The sequence below is a fragment of the Rhea americana genome, unplaced genomic scaffold, assembly GCF_003343005.1.
Source record: "Rhea americana isolate MKP2758 unplaced genomic scaffold, rheAme1 scaffold_248, whole genome shotgun sequence".
NCBI classification, from domain to species: domain Eukaryota; kingdom Metazoa; phylum Chordata; class Aves; order Rheiformes; family Rheidae; genus Rhea; species Rhea americana.
In genome coordinates this window covers 246,133-263,424 of record NW_028186366.1, presented here as the reverse complement: position 1 = coordinate 263,424, position 17,292 = coordinate 246,133, and the positions used below count along the sequence as shown (strand labels likewise).

The following is a 17,292-nucleotide window of genomic DNA, read 5'->3' as shown; positions in this document are numbered from 1 at the left end:
CCTGGACTGCTGACCCGATCTCTACCCAGGCCCATTCACAGAATCACAGAATGGTTGAGGTTGGAAGGGACTTCCAGAGATCACCTAGTCCAACCTCCCTGCTCGAGCAGGGTCACCTAGAGCATGTTAGACAGGATCGTATCCAGGCAGGTTTTGAATATCTCCAAAGACTGTTCCAGTGCTCTGATACACATTCAGTCTTACAATTCTTTACTGTGACAGTGATGATAGACTTCCCTGCACAGCTGGGTGTTTCTCAGGTGCTTTTCATCTCTCACTCAGGGATACTAGGAAAGTTTCCCTCACTTTTTGTCATGCTCTTTCTTTGTTCTTATTAAATGTAACTGCCAAAAGAGATTGTGCATCTTCCTCATCCACACTTAAGTCTGAAGGTTTACTTTCTTCCTATTTCATAGGAGATTTAAACCCACGATTCTCATCACTTAGGAGAGTTACTTATCTCTGTGATCTTAGATTAGCTGGAATAGGTGCAGCTTTTAGCACAAATTCAGACCAAAGGCTGATTCACGCATACAAAAATGACCAAGATTCATTAGGCCAGAGAAGTACTACAAAACGTTTTGCTCAGTAGCCTGAATGTTAGCAGCTAAAGCTAGCAGGGAGGAGTTTCTGTTCACAGAGTTTTCTGGATTTTACACATAACCAGCATTAGATATGATAGTGAGTATCTGGAGTGTTTAATGATGAATGGATAGGTGATGAAGATACCATAACTGGCTTCATCAGTTTCTGAATGAGAAAGAGGAGAAAGTTCAGAATGCTTGTTATTTTAAGCTGAACATTGGCCATCTCATAAGTTTGTGATGTAAAATAGCTCAGGTACTGCTGAGATTAAATTAAAAATGGATACAACACAAAAATCTGTATCATCATCTGTTCCAGTTATCGGAGGGAGATTGCAGAGGACTATGGCTGGAAAATATGTGAAACATATCTGTATACATCCCACAACAATAAAATAAGGAGTGATAGCAAGTGTAGTTTCAGTACTGTCAACATTTTATTTGTAAAGTTAAGTTAGATGTTTATAATGTCATAATTAAATGTATCTATTTAGATTTCTCAGTGCAGCTTTGTATGTTGTAGTTGGTACTGATCTTATAAATGCTCTTTATAGATTTTTTTGAACATGAAACAGCAGAAAACAAATGTGCTAGCTCAGATTACTTTTCCCTTTGGAACACAAGTTCATCTAGCCACAGAAAAGATTTAGAAATCATGTTTACAGCTGCTTTTCTCTAACTGTAGCAACATGTTGTGTATAATAACCACACCATGTCATTATTTAATAGTAGGGTTTTTTTTGCCAGTAAGTTTGTAGTTTGGTTTATCAGATACTATTAACGAACCACCATTAAGCCTGCATGGCTACAGTGCGTAGTAGATGAAAGTGGCTGTGGGGCCCTGATTACAGGCATTAAAATGGTGTGCATTGGCTTACTGCAGCTTCCCAGCAGGTTACCTCACTCATAATTCCTTTGCATCTAGTCTCAGCAGGAGAAGATTGACAGGATTGAAGACCATGTCAACAATGCTGCTGTGAATGTTGAAGAGGGAACCAAAAACTTAGGGAAGGTAGGGATCTGCTCCTGCTGGTGAATCAATGGTACTCTGCCTCCTAGCAGTCCTCTGTATTAACCCAATTGATCTGCTATCTTTAATGCTGAGGGAGCCAGCAATTAAGAAAATAAGGAAGAAATGACACATAGGTAGCAGGGAAAAAAAGAAAATCAATCACATTCAGGCTACTAGAAAATACATTTTTATTTATATATATGTATATATACACACACACATATATGTATAAAAGATACATACAAAAGAAATACTTGCTTAGAGTCTCATTATATGCTGTCCTGATGCTACTTTGAATAGAGTATCTGTAAAGAKAGAGTATCCAGTGATTGCTTCTCAGGAATCAAATGAGCATGAATTGGTAAGCTGATGATGATATGTAATTTTGATCCCATGCTATGTACATGTCAGTGATAGTTGCTAGTAAGCCACAAACCTAGTTTGAGGGATGTTATTGAAAAGTCTGAGCATCTTCTCAATTTCTCACTTGACCTGATGATGGAATCCAGGTAATAGATGGTGTATATAATCATCCAGTAATATGTAAAATGATCTGCTTTTTCCAAGTACATACATGAGATAGCTCAATTCTGAAGTGTTTATGGCACATTCTGTCATACATGTGGAATAGTAGGTCATCTTTTTTTTAATGCTAATTTTTAAGATTTATTTATCACTGAGCATTCAAGACTTTGCCAAGAGCAATGAGGTGAAAATGCATATCACCACAGGCAAGTATTCTAACCTTCTTTTTTTTCCCTCTCCCCCCCCTTTTACAGGCTGCGAAATACAAGCTGGCAGCTCTGCCTGTGGCAGGTGCAGTCATTGGTGGAGTGGTAGGGGGTCCTATTGGTCTCCTCGCAGGCTTCAAAGTGGCAGGAATTGCAGCTGCACTTGGTGGTGGGATTTTAGGTTTCACAGGTGGAAAATTGATACAAAGAAGAAAACAGAAAATGATTGAGCAGTTCTCTTCCAGCTGTCCGGAGCTTTCTCGACAAACTGCCAAAAAATCCAGCTGAAATACAGTTTCATTATGACTAGGAACAACAGAATAGTAGTYGGGATGAAGCATAAGGTTGCAAGTCTGTCGTCAGTACAAGGCTGAGTTGTGTTAATTTTGACAACAGTAGTGATGTTCAGGGGCGTGTGAAATGGTTGTGTTAGCATTTACGGGGCTTTTTTCTTTTTAGATATGATAGTTCTCCAAGTTACAGGACTGATCCTGCCTATATGTGTGACTTTTATTTATAAAATTCTTAGGTGAGCCATACCCACAGCTGTAATGATGGATAACAGGTGCTTCATGCCCAATTTGCATGAAATGTCTTGCAGACAACATTAGGAAAGGCATTTGGAAAAGCACAGTGGTTTCCTCAGGAAAGGCACCAAAAAGTTGGAGCATTTATTGTAGAATTCCAAAGATGAGAGCATAAACTCCCAGCCATCTTTCTTTGTAGTACCTTAAGACTTCCTTATTCACAACCTCCCCCTGTATATAGGCCAGTGTATGAAGTCTTCATACACTACACCTGTTCAATAACTGCACAGGAAAGCATTGCTGTGAAAGGTAAGGTTAGAAAATAGGTTAGCCTTCTGGAGGGGAAAAAAAAAAAGAGAGAGAGAGAACCCCCTCCCCCCATCCACCTTATATATACCCAGCACTTTTCTGCATTGGCCAGCTGAGATTAGCATCAGCTTTACCCTTTTTCAGGTGCTACAGTTTGGGAGGGAGGGGGGTGAGGGGGTTTACTGCAAACACTCATCTTGTTCAAAGTGTAGTTAAGAGTTAAATAGCCTAAGAAACAAACCTGCAGACTTGCTCTTGGAGCAATCATTTTCCATGATTATTCACAGCTCCAGGCCTTGTCCTAAGAACTGCTGTATAGGTTTAAGTGCCAAACTCTGGAATTCTGAGCCAGAAACAGCAGCCTACTTAAGCAGTATGCACTGCTAGATGTTGCCCTCACTTCTTGTATCTTTACTTTGCAGTTTAAAAATGCATTTACTTCTGCAACTTCCCTCTTTGGGTACAGGAGTGTTAACAAGTTCTCATTTTCACATAAACTTACTATGCATCACAAAGAGGTCCTACCTCCATCCTTCCAGATAGTTCCTGTACTATTGCTGCTACTATTTGGGAAAAGGGAAATACCAGTTGGAAAACTGCTTTTTGAAGTTTTTAGGCCGTCAGTTCTTCTGWGCCCTGCAAGATAATATGTCAGTCCGTTTGTATTTGGATGAACCATCAGTCAGTGTTCAGTGATAGGACTCCATAGCAGGGGACACTGTATTAGGACGCATACTGTAACAACAGGAGATCTTTTCTAACCAACGCTTTTCTATCATCATTGGAAATAACTGTCTGCTAATGGCAGATGATAGGTTTTTGTGCCTGGATACACTGCAAACAGCTGCTTGTTACAGCATTAAGTATCTTTCTGAACAATTCTTGCTTAGTATTTTTAAAATAAAAATATGATCAAAATTGCTATCAGTCAGAACATCTTGTCTATTTTATGTAGGCTGAGGCTCAGGGAAGGAATGTGGGCAAGAATAGTTTTCACAAGTAATCACTAGCTCTGATTGTCAAAATTACATGTGTTAAAGCCACAGTGCCTATATCTGTAAAATCAGCTGTAGTGAAAAACATGACTTGAATTATTCAGCTCATTTGCTCATGTCATGCAAAACCCGCTTTTCTTTAAATGCATCTACTGTGGATGCAGACACATTTAAAGAGCTTGTAACAACTTCATATTAAGGTTGTTCATTCCTTTGTTCAATAATTTCTAAATTTAAAGGAAAAAATATGTTCTTTGTAAACTGATTCTCCATCTGTTTTTAAAAGATTTTACCTGCTTTCCTACTGTATGCTTCTAATCTTTGTGCAGTTGAATGACGGCAACCATGTCAGAGACGTAACAGACTCCACCCTCTCTCCAAGCTGGACTAAAGCCAGGACAATCTATGCTCATAGGATGGAATTACTGTCACAAATTAGACAAAGTCAGCTTAGTATGTGCTCATTTTACAAAATTTCTAGCACAAGAACTGTTCTTATTCCTTACATCTTTAAGGAAGCAATTTCAAAACATTTGTACACACTAAATTTGGGATGCTTTTATTTAAGCTATGTTTTTTAAATAGATGGGTTATTTACATACGTGAGGAAACACAGACAACTGAAAAACCATACTAGCATTTAAATTGCTAGGGATGTTAGAAGATATACACAATATACATAAATCTTTCAGACCAAATAAAAGCTTTTTCCCTATCAGATGGTTTGTAGTGTTTATTTAGTGTCATTTTTTGTTTCCTTTCAACATCTAAATCAATGACTAATGCCTCTTAAATTTTATATTATTAAAATTATTTTATTGCTAAAATTTAAGAATCCTGTATTCAGTTACCAAACATATGCTTCAGCTATTGAAATATTTACATTGGCTGAAATTAACACAAGTTCCTAAAATGTCACATGCATCTGGTAACTCAAACATGCTAGCTCAAAAATTGACTTCTTCCCTTGAAGAGAATGAGGGTTTAGAACATTTTTGTTCTATACTGGGACAAAACTAGTGGCTTAACAACTTCCAAGAAAGCCCCAAGAAGCTTTCAAGGTAGTTGCTAGCTGAGCACCCAACAGTTAAGACCATCTATGTAAAAGACCAGAGTCTGAAACATACTTTGCATTTTGGCTAGCAGGATGCACTTGCTCTCTCCATGCAAATTCTTTGTCATCAGATACTTCAAAAGTTCAAGTGATACTCAATACCACATCAGGCATAACTAGACTTCACCTGTTCAACCTTCTGCTTGCAAACAGAAAACAACTTAAAAATTAGGACATCAAGTCACTGGTCACCACGAACCTAGCAGAATCAGGTCCAGTTGAAGTGAATACACAACATGAAATTACTTGAGCGCATAACTGTCATATCCATCACATCTAAGTGTCTGCCTAGTGCTGGGATACCAAAGCTCTGGGAACAAGTCATTACTGAGAAAATCATACTTGGAATAAGGAATGGAGAGGTACATCTCTCTCACTTTCCAGATGAAAGCACCAGCCACTGGACTGCTGGCTGTATAATTAGGTAGGCTCTCTCTCCAGACAGACAAGTTTGGACACCTTCCACCAAGAAGCATTCATAAATAAGGAGCCCAAAACCAGGAACCTCAAAGGATTAAGATCAATACTTCTGGGCCATGCAGAAATTGACTAAAATTTCAAGTGCTTGAATGACTCAAAAAAAAAAAAAAAAAAAAAAAAAAAAAAAACTACAGCACATACAGATACCAAGTGGCAGCCGCCTAGTTCATACCTTTGGATTCAAATTGAGAAGGGATCTGGTTCAGCTGCCCAAACACCTGATTTGGCATGAGGTAAGAGAGGGGGACAGAAAGGGAAGATCTGGCTTTTAAGCACTTAGTATGAGCTCCGAAATGGAGAATCACAAAACAGATCAAAAACTACACTCATAAACAAAAATTTTGCAATGGCCAAGTGTTGGACCTAGACACTTGTAATCAAGTACTGTACAAACCCCAAATCTCCAACAATGCACTCATCATTAAGAGAAACTGTAAGATGGAAAATTATTTATGTATTCATCTCAACATGTCTCAGCAGTGTTCTTGAGCAGCTTTGACACACTTCGAGAATGCTTGTATTCTAGTATTAAGCACAATAGAAAATAAGGAAAGTAGTAATTCCTTCTTCAGAGCAGAATTCAAAGAACACATGATAAATATGACGTAAGCCACACTACAAGGGTTGCAAAGGTACTACAAGGTAATGCAAAAATTTGGAATGGTTGCTTGCTTGTCTGCCAGTAAGGCAAGGGCCCCAAAGGAAGATGATCATCCTAACACTTTTAAATACAGAGATCAACTTAAGACTGACAAAACTAAGTTGGTAGTCTGCCTCTAATGTTCCTCTAGTTTGAAGGGTAACATGCATGTTCTTTTAATGTAACTGCCTGTATAATAATCTTAATAGCTCAAGGAAATCAGTACAGGTCAAAACAGTCCTATCATTGAAGATACAGCCATATCATTAGGACTTCCTTCCCTTCCTTGATATTTTAAGTAAAATTGTTTAATAGCGAACAGCAAATATACATCAGTAAAGCACCACACAAGATTCTGTAAAACTTTAATTTATTCCCCTCCCAAGTATCCAGAATAGACCCTCATAAGTTGGAGAAAAATGTGACAAAGAAATAGATTACCAAGATAACTGTTCACATAAAGAGGAAGAAAAAAGCTCATACTACCAAGATTAGACAGAAAACAATCCAAAAGTCCTATTTAATGGAATAGTGCAAGTTAACAGCATGTCTCTGGCAAGGATACCTTCATTTGGATTATAAAAGTTTTACAGAACAGAGTTACAGTCTGGGTGGGTCTCTGATATTTTACTATAGCATTTAGGAACGTACTGTGTGAAAGATGCTGTACAGAATGACCCACCAAACAAATGTATTTACAAGCCTGGGGAGAAAAAAAATTATTTTTCAGTTTATTCAAAATAAAAATACACATAGAATTATGAAAATATAGGTTTACTATTTCCACCACACAGAAGTCAATGCTGCTCTCTGAAAGGCTTGCAAGATTATTTCAAGTTTTTAAAGTTCATCTTTTTCCCTCAATAAGGTGTACCTATGTTCACTGGGTGCTAGTTTCTGGAATGAACTCTCTGGTGGACTGCTTGCTAAATCCTGAACTGGCTGAAAAACAGAACAAACAGTAAAATCACTGGTTAGACTCATTTTAATAATCTATTGCCTTCATTAATAGAACTTTTAACATTAATTATGAGACTGCATAAGTGTCCAGCATTCTCACAAATTGAGCACTTTTTTGAAGGCACATTATAACTCCTATATAGGTGGAATATATATCCACTCATACATTAATTAAGCATCTTCAGCTTAGGACATCCCTTTCATTAGCACATCTCATAAACTGCCCTCACATAAGTTTCTGTGTAAGACAAAGTATTTCAAATGTAATCCACTGCCAGAGATCTGTTCAAGGCTATCTGCCACTTGCTGTGAAGGTATTCTGGTTTGTATATTTGTTTTTGAGGTATCAGAGCAAAAATGCCATTGCTGATGCACGTAACATTTTAAAATTATTTTCCTGTGGAAATAGTAATAATAAAATACATATAACTCCAAGAGACATGATCTAAGACAGCGGCTTCCAGTATAATTTTAAGCCTAGTATATCCGTAACACAGGCATACACATCTTCCACAAGATGGCAGGGTGCCATATATAGATGAAATAGTAAACATACCTAGATATCTGGAATTTTAAGGAATTTTTTCAAGACAGAATAGAGACAGAAGCAAGTATACAACTCTAGCCAACTAGACTCTGCCCAAATATGCAGCAGAATCCAGACAACAAATAGGCACTCTGCTCCTTGGCCAACCTTCTTTTTCAAAGCAATTGTCTCAGAGTATTTCTTTCTCAGACACTCCCATCTAGCTCAGAGCTACTGAGTCTCTGTCTCCAGCATTATTCAACTCTATTTTCTGTGTCTTGTCCTGTTGACCTGAATTCAAGCTGCTCAATAAATTCCTAAGGAACACAGAGGGTTACCAGTGAAGTGAATTACTACTGGGACAATACTGAGACACGTTTTAACAGCCAGTCATCACAACATTCAAAGGCAGTTATTCTCACAGCCCAGGGCAATCTCTCCTGTTCCACAATACAACCAGCCTGACTATCTGCCTCCTCTCCAGTGACTGCTGCTTCAGTGAACTCTTCCTGCAAGGTTCTACTTGATGCAGATGTCAGCACTGTGCACCAGCCTGAATGTCATTTGCTCTGAGAAACTCTGAAGCCACCTAAGAGTTTACTTGAACAATGTTAGAACAGCAAGGAGATGGGCACATTCTAGTGCCTAGAATGACACTGATCTTGTCTAGTCATCCTCTCTGGGCAGTCACTTACAACCACATAATTACTGTGAGGCCACATCCACACTGTGGTGCCCTTGGAACAATCACCAGCTTAGTAATCCACAGGCCTTTGTGGCCATTTGTCCACAGGCCTCTAGTATCCACTCTTTGCATTACGTATGACTGCCCTTGTCCTCCAGGGTGTTCATACTTTTATTTATTTTTAGAACTTTAAGCAGGGCCACAGGAGACTACACTCCTTTCCACGAAGAAGTAATCCTTTCCACATYCCATACATAACCAGGGAAATGAGCCTGTAGCCATAAATCTTCTCTGTCTCTGACTCATGGGTTCTGAGCTAGTCCAAGGCACCCTAATACAAGGGCACAGGCTCTCCTCTGGGACCAACATGGCATTTTGAGTCCCAGACAATGCAACACTTGGAGAAAAACAAAAGTCTCTTTTAAAGAAGGTATTTCTTTAGAGGGGTCTGAGGTAGCAAGATTTCCTGACAGTCTGTCATTTTGCACTTTTACAGCATAATGCCAAGAATATAAGCCAAGGAGTGCATCACAAAGATAGAAAGCTAACCATTGCTGCAAGACTGGGCTGGGTAAAGGGAATGAGGAATGGTGAGGTCCTCTCTTTTCTGCCTATTGGATTAAATTAAGCACTGAGCTGCTCCCAAATTTTGTCTGGAGAGGGATCAGTTGTTATGTTCCTTAAAAGATCCCAGTAGTGACTGACTTCCATGCATGCATGTTCCACGGAGTGTAACAACCTGGGAGCAGAAAAGGGAGGAATCTAAACTGACAGATGCAGCCTGTGACCACTGCCTATTAATGCTGCTTATTAGCCACATTAATAAAAGTAGGAAGCCCTATGGCTGCTTATCGATCTTTTGTTGATGCTCTAATAATCTATCTCCTGCTTGTACAAGTAAATAAATAAATCAGTCAATTCATGCTTCCTCTTAGAAGCAACCTGTCACAGTGTGTGTGTGTACATATGTGCACGCGCATTTATATATAACCCCCCCATATATTTTAAAAAAATACTACTTTCATAAAGAAAGTAGTATGTTTCCTTATTAAACAGCTAAATTAAGTTCATCTGTTGTAACCTTACCTGACCAGGTGCTACATCAGTTGGGTCAGGGCCATGATGAAACTCTCTATGCAGTTTTCCAGAATGCAAATCTAATACAAATTGCTTCAGTTTACCTGGAACTCTGGAACAAACCAAACAAGAACAAGTTACAAATTAAACTCAAAAAACTTGGATTTAAAATACTGGTTAAAGTAGCCAGCATCTGTTCATCAGGCATAGTAAGACCACTTTTAGCTGCTTAATATAGGACAGAAAGGCAAATGGACAGAAGGTTTATGAAGGTATTCTGCCGGCTTCTTTTTCTTTCCATTGTCTCCTAAGAACACAGCAAGTATTTCATCAACTCCCATAGAGTTGTGCTAGCCAATAACTTCATTGAATACTCACTTCTGCTCCCCACTAACCATAATGTAAGAGAGAACAGCAGGTTCCAAATACACAGTTTACAAATATGAATGCCGGTCGGGTAGCAGTATTGACAAAACATGTTTGAAAGGTTTTCTAGTGCCTGAGTAATTGCATATGCAGTAGAGATAAACACTAAGAGGATATCAATTTAAATCTAATCTGAGATCATCTACTGTCACCCACAGCAAATATGCTAAACTACAGCATCCAATTTTATCTGTGAAATGTCAGATAAACTATAAAGCTTAAAATGAAGAGTTGACCTAATAACTATTAAAGATGAGATCAAAAATTAATGTGAGCACCATGGATGGAATCAAAAAATAATTTATGAATAAGGAGACAGGTTTTGTAGGGAGTCTTGTATTAGGCCAATTACTACATTTAGGGAAAAGGTATACAATGAGGCTGTTAACAGTACTACAGATCATCATAAAACTTACAGATAAAAAGTAGTAAACACAGAATCAGAAGGTATCATTACAGTAATGTCCATAACTGTATCTCATCAGTATTACTATGGCACACATACATATTACAGTGTATATGTACGTGTATATGGTATACTGTGGTATATAATCAGTATTAAGGGCCCTCTTCCCTTTCCGGATAGGATCAGAAATTATACTAATGTGGATAAGGGGATTCATATCCTATTCTAGGGACAGCAGAATCACTGTTTCCCACTTTAATCTTCAGCTCCTTCCTCTGGGCTRTGCTGCTAAAGCTCAGCCATACTGCAAGAGACATGCTCATCCACCCTCTTCCCTCCTAATAAAGGCATTTGGTGCCTCCTGAAACAATCACCTGAAGCAGGAAGAGATGTCATACATTACTGAGCCACGGGATTGTTCTTTATGCAAGAAGGCCCTATCTGTTCTGCATCCCCAGGAAACTCAGGGAGGGAAGCTGCAAAACAGTCACTTCCCTCCTTGCTAAGTGAGTGAGGTCATCACAGGAGGAATACACCACTATGAAGGAACTTTGTTTTTTCTTTTGAAGAACTCCACGCCATTAACTATCTTCTAGATCTAGTGTAGGAAAAAAACTAAAATACCATGCTTGCAATGCTTAACCTTTTAAGAATTCACCTACACTGAAATGCTATAAAAGATGGAGACTCCTAAAGTCTCTTGCAGCTCAGTCAGCTCTTTCTGAAAAGCTATGACTGATCTGTTGAACAGTTCTTACTATCATTTCCAATTTGGTACAGCATAGGACTGGATGGCCAAAGTTTAAGGACAAACATTGGGGGATAGTCTAATCTGCCTGTTAAGTGGCTATTCTTCAAACAAAACACTCCCTAAAGAGAACAGCAACATTAAAGTTGAGGAAATCTTAACAGGCCAGTTCTGAAAGCACAGCATCCAAACCCCATTGGTTGGTGACAACAGTGAGATTTCAAGATGGAAATGTCTGGGACCAGTTTGGAAACAAAGGGTCTGCAAAATATAGTTAAATGCCAGAAATCCTTAGAAGGGTACAAAAGTCTCATAATTGTTAGATTTTACCAATTTATAAAGAAACTCCACAAACCTTCAGACACAACAAACAAACAAGAATATCACCCCATAAAGAAAAAGCGCCCCTGTTCCTAAACTATCAGTTAGGTACTTCTAAATATCATCTCAATCTGTTGGAGCCAGGTTGAATAATTATTTACCGCTGAACAACTGTCTACAATCCTTACATCTCCCTCATCTTTCATTTGTATGTAACAACTGATATACAGTCAAGCAAGTAGCTGCTATTTCTTCATAGTGTATCACAGAAACAGAATAGTGGGTGTAAAAAACAGCATGAAAGGCTGAACTAAAAGAATCTCTATTATACCTACAAGAGCTATTAATTTATTTTTAGGGTTATTTCAAAAATGATAGTGAAAAGACTACTTCCAAATTGCAAAAATCTCACTGACATGTGCAGTGAATATAATCTTCTTTCCAAGAAATACAAAGGAGGAAAAAATAGTCACTTTCCAAATTTCAATGTGCATAGTTTTAGATGCTCAAAAACACCACTACAGATATAACACTGACAGACTACACTTCAAGAATAAGCCTTGGAGAATTTTAGGTTTGAACTCTCCTGTCAGATATAAACACTTCAGATAGGAAAATGCCTGCTGGAATGGCAGACAGACACTGGGTTATGTTCACACCTAGTGTTAAGTCTGGGCTTTGAATTGGCTCTGACCCAAACAACCCATAAGAAAATATCCTCAGTTTTTAAAAGTATGAAGGGGACAGAATTAAATTCTCAAAGTCTAGACTTCTAACCTGGATTAATATGCAGTGTACAGGCTGGTATCTCCTTTTGAGAAAGCAAAATAGAGCTTAACACACAGCCTGTAAAAAAGACAGAAGGTTTGTTTCATGCTGATGGTTCCTGAAGATAATGTTCACACCTCTTCACTCCTTAAATGAACCATGAAAATCTACTTCCTGTGACTGCTGTTGTGGCAACGCAATATGCAGAGATAGGCTAATGTAAAGAAGAATTATCGGTGGTATTTCACCAAAAGCACTCACAGATAATGCACAGTCATATTCCATACTGGGCTCAGCAAACTTCAGATAGTCACACCACAAGGCTTTCTCTATCAGCTTTCCATGCAAGAAGGTTAGAACTGCACAGCAGGAAAAACCAAACCAGCAGTTTGGCAGTTCTTATACAATGTATTTTACAATACTCATTGCATAATACAGCAGTTAAACATTCTATACAAAACTCTACAGCTTTTAAAGTTGGTATTTTTAAGTCACCACTAAAATACCACGTCAGGCTCCAAATACCTAACTACTATGAAAAGAGCCAAATCTAGAATCAAAAGAACAGCAGCATGTATAGATTTAATGTGAGAGTCTCTTTAAGCAACTCCACCTAAAGACTTCACACCAATTTATGTCACCTTAAAGCTTTGACACCGAACCATACATAGCTAGCCTTATCTACCTCAGATTTTATTCATCTTCCTGTAACTGTGCTGTTTAAAATACAAGCATACGTATTTTCCTTCATTCTCTTCAACAAAAAGTGCATGGGGGGGTTTGTGTGTGTGGGTGGGGAAGAGTACTTACGACAGGTCACTGAAGTCTGGAAAGACATACATGTGCCTAAAGCTATCAATGGCAATAACAGGGCAGTCTGCTGGAGTCTTCTGAATATGGAGGAGTGGGTGCCTGAATTTATCACAGTCAGCATGGAGAAAGTTTATTGTACCTTAAATTGTGAGCACAGACAAAATCCATGTTAAGATTTTTTATTATCCTGAAAACTTAAATATTTCATAAATATTATAAAATTAGAGATATTATATAGATATTGCAACATTCAAAAGTTATTTAAATAGTTTAGCCCACCAAAGTATCACCTTTTCTGCAAATGTTTCTGCCCACAAAACAAACTGAAATTTTGTTTAACAACCTCTCAAACTGTATGAACTCATTTAGATAAGAAGGATTTCTGAAATGTTTACTTACTAACATATTTCGTTTCCATTTTAATCATTTCTAGAGGAGTCAGCCCTCATTCCAGAAAGCCCTTCACTTTCAAGAGCTTTAAAACTAGAACTGTTTAGCCCTTTTATCCACTTTACTGAATTTGCCTAAAAAAAAACTTGATCAATAAAAACGTCAAAGAGTAAGTTACTACAAACCTTTTTCACTTATTAATTGTCGTGCAACCTCCTGTTGGAATTTCTCTAAACTCTCCAAGTCATCTTTCATATGGAAAAGAATGAGAAAAGGAAGGCCTTCTTCTGTCAGTTCCTGCAGAGGAAACAAAAAAACAATTCTCATTTCTTCCATTTCTAGAGGATATCTAAGTGATATCAGCAATTTTCATATTCAGTGAGATCTCTGCTTTAAAGACAACTGAAAGAACAGGATTATAGACTAACTGCTGACCATTCATCTAAAATACCTTCCCTGATAATCACACAGCAATTCAAAGAACTAGAAGTATGTTCTATCAACATTTTGGGAAGGGATGAATACGTATTTGAATACTAGTTCAAAAAAAAAATAGCTCAATTTTGAGAAACCACAACTTCCTCATAGATTCATTCAGAGATGGAAATAGCATAATACAAAGAATGGGTATTTTTAAATATCTCCATCATTAAAAAAAAAGAAAAAAACAGAAGTAATGACACAGCTACATTCCTTGTAATCAAATACTGCTCTTTTGCCAATAACAGTCTCTTGATTGGTCATCTATATAGCACTCTTATTAGATTCACAGACTAAGTATATTATTAAAACTGATGAAGAAATGAAAACCTTTGTTGGATGGGTAAACTTTACTTCCTCATAGAATGTACTTCTATGGACAGATAAATGTAGGAACTTTTTGACTATTTCATTCAGGATTTCTGTTTTATTTAACAACTACAAGCATTTTCTTGCTCCAGAAGTGATTGTTAGGCAATTTCGAATATCAACTCAACTTGTGAGAGTCAGCAAAACAATCATTTATCATCTAACAACTATCTACAACCTTGCCAACTTTCATTTGTGTAACAGGTGTAGAAACAAGTGCTGCTGTTCCTTTTATGCTATTCAGTATCAGAATAAAATCTATGTTTTTTGAGAAAGACAGCACTCATTCATTTGATCAGCAAACATAATAGTTTCTTGGGATATCTTCAATCTGTGTTAAGTTTGAAGAAACACTTTCTGTACCAGTAAATAACCAGTTAGAGAGTGTACATGAGATGGCTGTCTCTCCTCTCAAGCAAGTCTGCTCTATTAAGACAAAGCTTCATCTTTTAATGGTGGATTCTGAACATACTCTGAATTTCAGTGGTCTTAGACTAAACTGAAATTTCTCACTCCGTACTTAAAGCAATCACTAATTATGTTTGCTCATTCTCATTTTTATACAGATGAACTGGGCTGGGTCTTAGGCTCCTCTCCTATTAGCAATGGGGAAAATAATCCAGTCTGTTTCATACTGTTCTGTTTATGGCTATATTTCTTTGCCACTTTTAGCAGGTAATGTTTTCAGAGGAAGAAATCTCAAATAGTGTGGGTATTCAAAGCTCCACTCTTGCTTGCAAAGCAGGTAGAAGCACTAGCTTTGCTTCAATATCTGTAGAGTTTAACCCTTTGTGAGGTAAGTCACACTTGTGAAATCAATTCAACTCCTAACAGGTTGCCAGTACAGGTGGCAAACTACTAAAGTCTTGGTAGTTTTGGCCATAGCTAGTTTCTGTAAAATATCTTCCTTTGTTTGCTTTTCTATTCCAACTATTATAGCAGGTCTTAGTGATCAGGACATGGCAAATGCAACAGCAATTTCATTTGCTTTGGACTGGTCCCCTCAAACTATGGCTTGTTTCGCACTGAGAATATCAACAGATTTTTTTTTTTTTTTTGTCAGAATCTGAGCTTCCCAAGTTGCTCCTATGTGCCTTTGTGAAACTTTTTACCCTATCAAAAATCTACACTTCAGCATCACACTTCCACCACATTACTCACTGCAAGAAGTTTACATAAAACATGTAAGAAAACAAAACAGACGTAGCACGGGTTAAACAGTGATTTCTTTTGAAAGGTATTAGCGATTCCAAGGATCTTTTCCCATTAAGTACGAAGAGTCTCTCTAAAATGGACAGTCATTTCAAGCAGAAGACCACATTTTAGAGTTCAGTAACTGTATGTTGTCTAAAGTCACAATGATGATCTCTGTTCAAATCTTGCATTTTCCTGGCTAGCCTTTTCTAAATACCTACCACATAATGAAAAGAAAGAAAATGGGGGGGGGGGAGTAATTTACAGAGGCCAATTTCAATTTTAAATTGAATTTGTGTTAGAAACTTTTGTCTTCACTTATACAGTATTCTAGTATCAAAAATTCAGTTTAACAGTCACAGCATGTCACGTTTTTACTCTGTAGTATTAGGCAATGTACATTAAGCGTCTTTTTAAATCCTATTTCAGAGTCTAAATCCTATTTTTAAATTCTAAATCTTTTTAAATCCTAATTTCAGCAGGCAGAAGTATCTCCACTTTGGTACATTTAAATTTGTTTGGTTACCAGCAACACTGAAATTTTTAAACAAACATTGCTAGGCAAAATGTCAAGTTGGAACAACTTGAGATTGTAAACATCTGCCTAAGTAAACAGGAATAGAAGCTTACAAGAACACCCAGAAAAATCAGGACACAATTTGCTACAAACTGACAATGAAGATCCTTGGCTTCTGAGGCTCAAGATCCAACTTCACCATGGGAAAAGTACACTGCAAATCTATCATGCAGTTCTGAAAATGCTGACATGTGGCATCTTTTACATATTGAGATGCAAATGAAGAATTAAAAATTGCTTAACTAACAGAACTTACCAATAAAACTTGGCAGTGTTGACTAGATGGCTGTACTCAACCTATTTTGTCCATCTCATCCTATCCCCTCCCTCTGTAACATAATCTAATATGTTCTTTTTTTTCCCAGGACAGCAGTGTTTTAGATACCCTACATGCAGGACGAAATGTTAAAAACTTTTTATTTTTTATGTTGGGGGGAGTGTAAATATATGGGGACAAGGTTTGTGAATTGAAAACAAACAACTAATTTTTCTGTCATACAACTGGTTTCTTTGTTTCCCAGTCTTATGTGAACAATGCGCTGCAATCTGTTACAAACCTCACCATAGTTTTTAAACAGATGATGTGGCTGGTTACAAATACTCCTTTTGAGTTACTGTGACCTTGCTAAGTGGTTTATTTTCTGCTGTATATTTTACAAATAATTTATAAATTTGATGTGGAAATGGATGAAACAGAAGAATAAATAGCAAAAACACTGAAAGAAAATAAGGACAGTGAAAAAAGATGTTTAAAAGTAACCCCCCAAATTCCATCTTATGAACTGTAGCTAAAGTAAGAAACTCTAGGGAAAGGGGATGCAAAACTAAAAACATCAAGAATATACCAGTGTTTAACAAAAAATATGACATAGTTTTTATTAAAATTCACAGAAATGACCAGCTGCATAGCTGTTCAACCATCATTCAATACATTTATTTATTAGCTAATATTTTGGAAATGGTCAATACATTAGTATTTTTCTACTATTATCCTTAAGATTAAATTTTAAAAAGATGACTGATCAATAGTCCACAACCGTTTTCTTGTTTTGAACCATCACAGATGTGTTTGACATGGATATTTTCTACCCTGACTAGAAATGTTATTTCAAGCTCATAATATATGCAAAAAGCACTTAATCAATATTTATTGATTTTAA

At 37.3% G+C, this 17,292-nt stretch overlaps 2 protein-coding genes across 6 annotated transcripts in view; one reads left to right on the top strand and one right to left on the bottom strand.

The window, feature by feature from the left end:
- Window positions 1-4,876, top strand: part of STX17 (syntaxin 17) — a 35,441-nt gene extending 30,565 nt beyond the window's left edge. For all 5 annotated transcript variants that reach the window (XM_085306800.1, XM_085306803.1, XM_085306799.1 and 2 more), the window contains 2 exons: window positions 1,510-1,596; window positions 2,376-4,876. In XM_085306800.1, coding sequence (XP_085162926.1) covers window positions 1,510-1,596; window positions 2,376-2,615 — 327 coding nt within the window. In that variant the 3' untranslated portion in view covers window positions 2,616-4,876. The remainder of the gene's footprint in view (window positions 1-1,509; window positions 1,597-2,375) is intronic.
- A 1,869-nt stretch (window positions 4,877-6,745) lies between these two features.
- Window positions 6,746-17,292, bottom strand: part of ERP44 (endoplasmic reticulum protein 44) — a 54,882-nt gene continuing 44,335 nt past the window's right edge. Inside the window, exons 9-12 of the mRNA XM_085306798.1 lie at window positions 13,698-13,809; window positions 13,120-13,261; window positions 9,650-9,752; window positions 6,746-7,334 (exon numbers count right to left, since the gene is read on the bottom strand). Coding sequence (XP_085162924.1) covers window positions 7,233-7,334; window positions 9,650-9,752; window positions 13,120-13,261; window positions 13,698-13,809 — 459 coding nt within the window. The 3' untranslated portion in view covers window positions 6,746-7,232. The remainder of the gene's footprint in view (window positions 7,335-9,649; window positions 9,753-13,119; window positions 13,262-13,697; window positions 13,810-17,292) is intronic.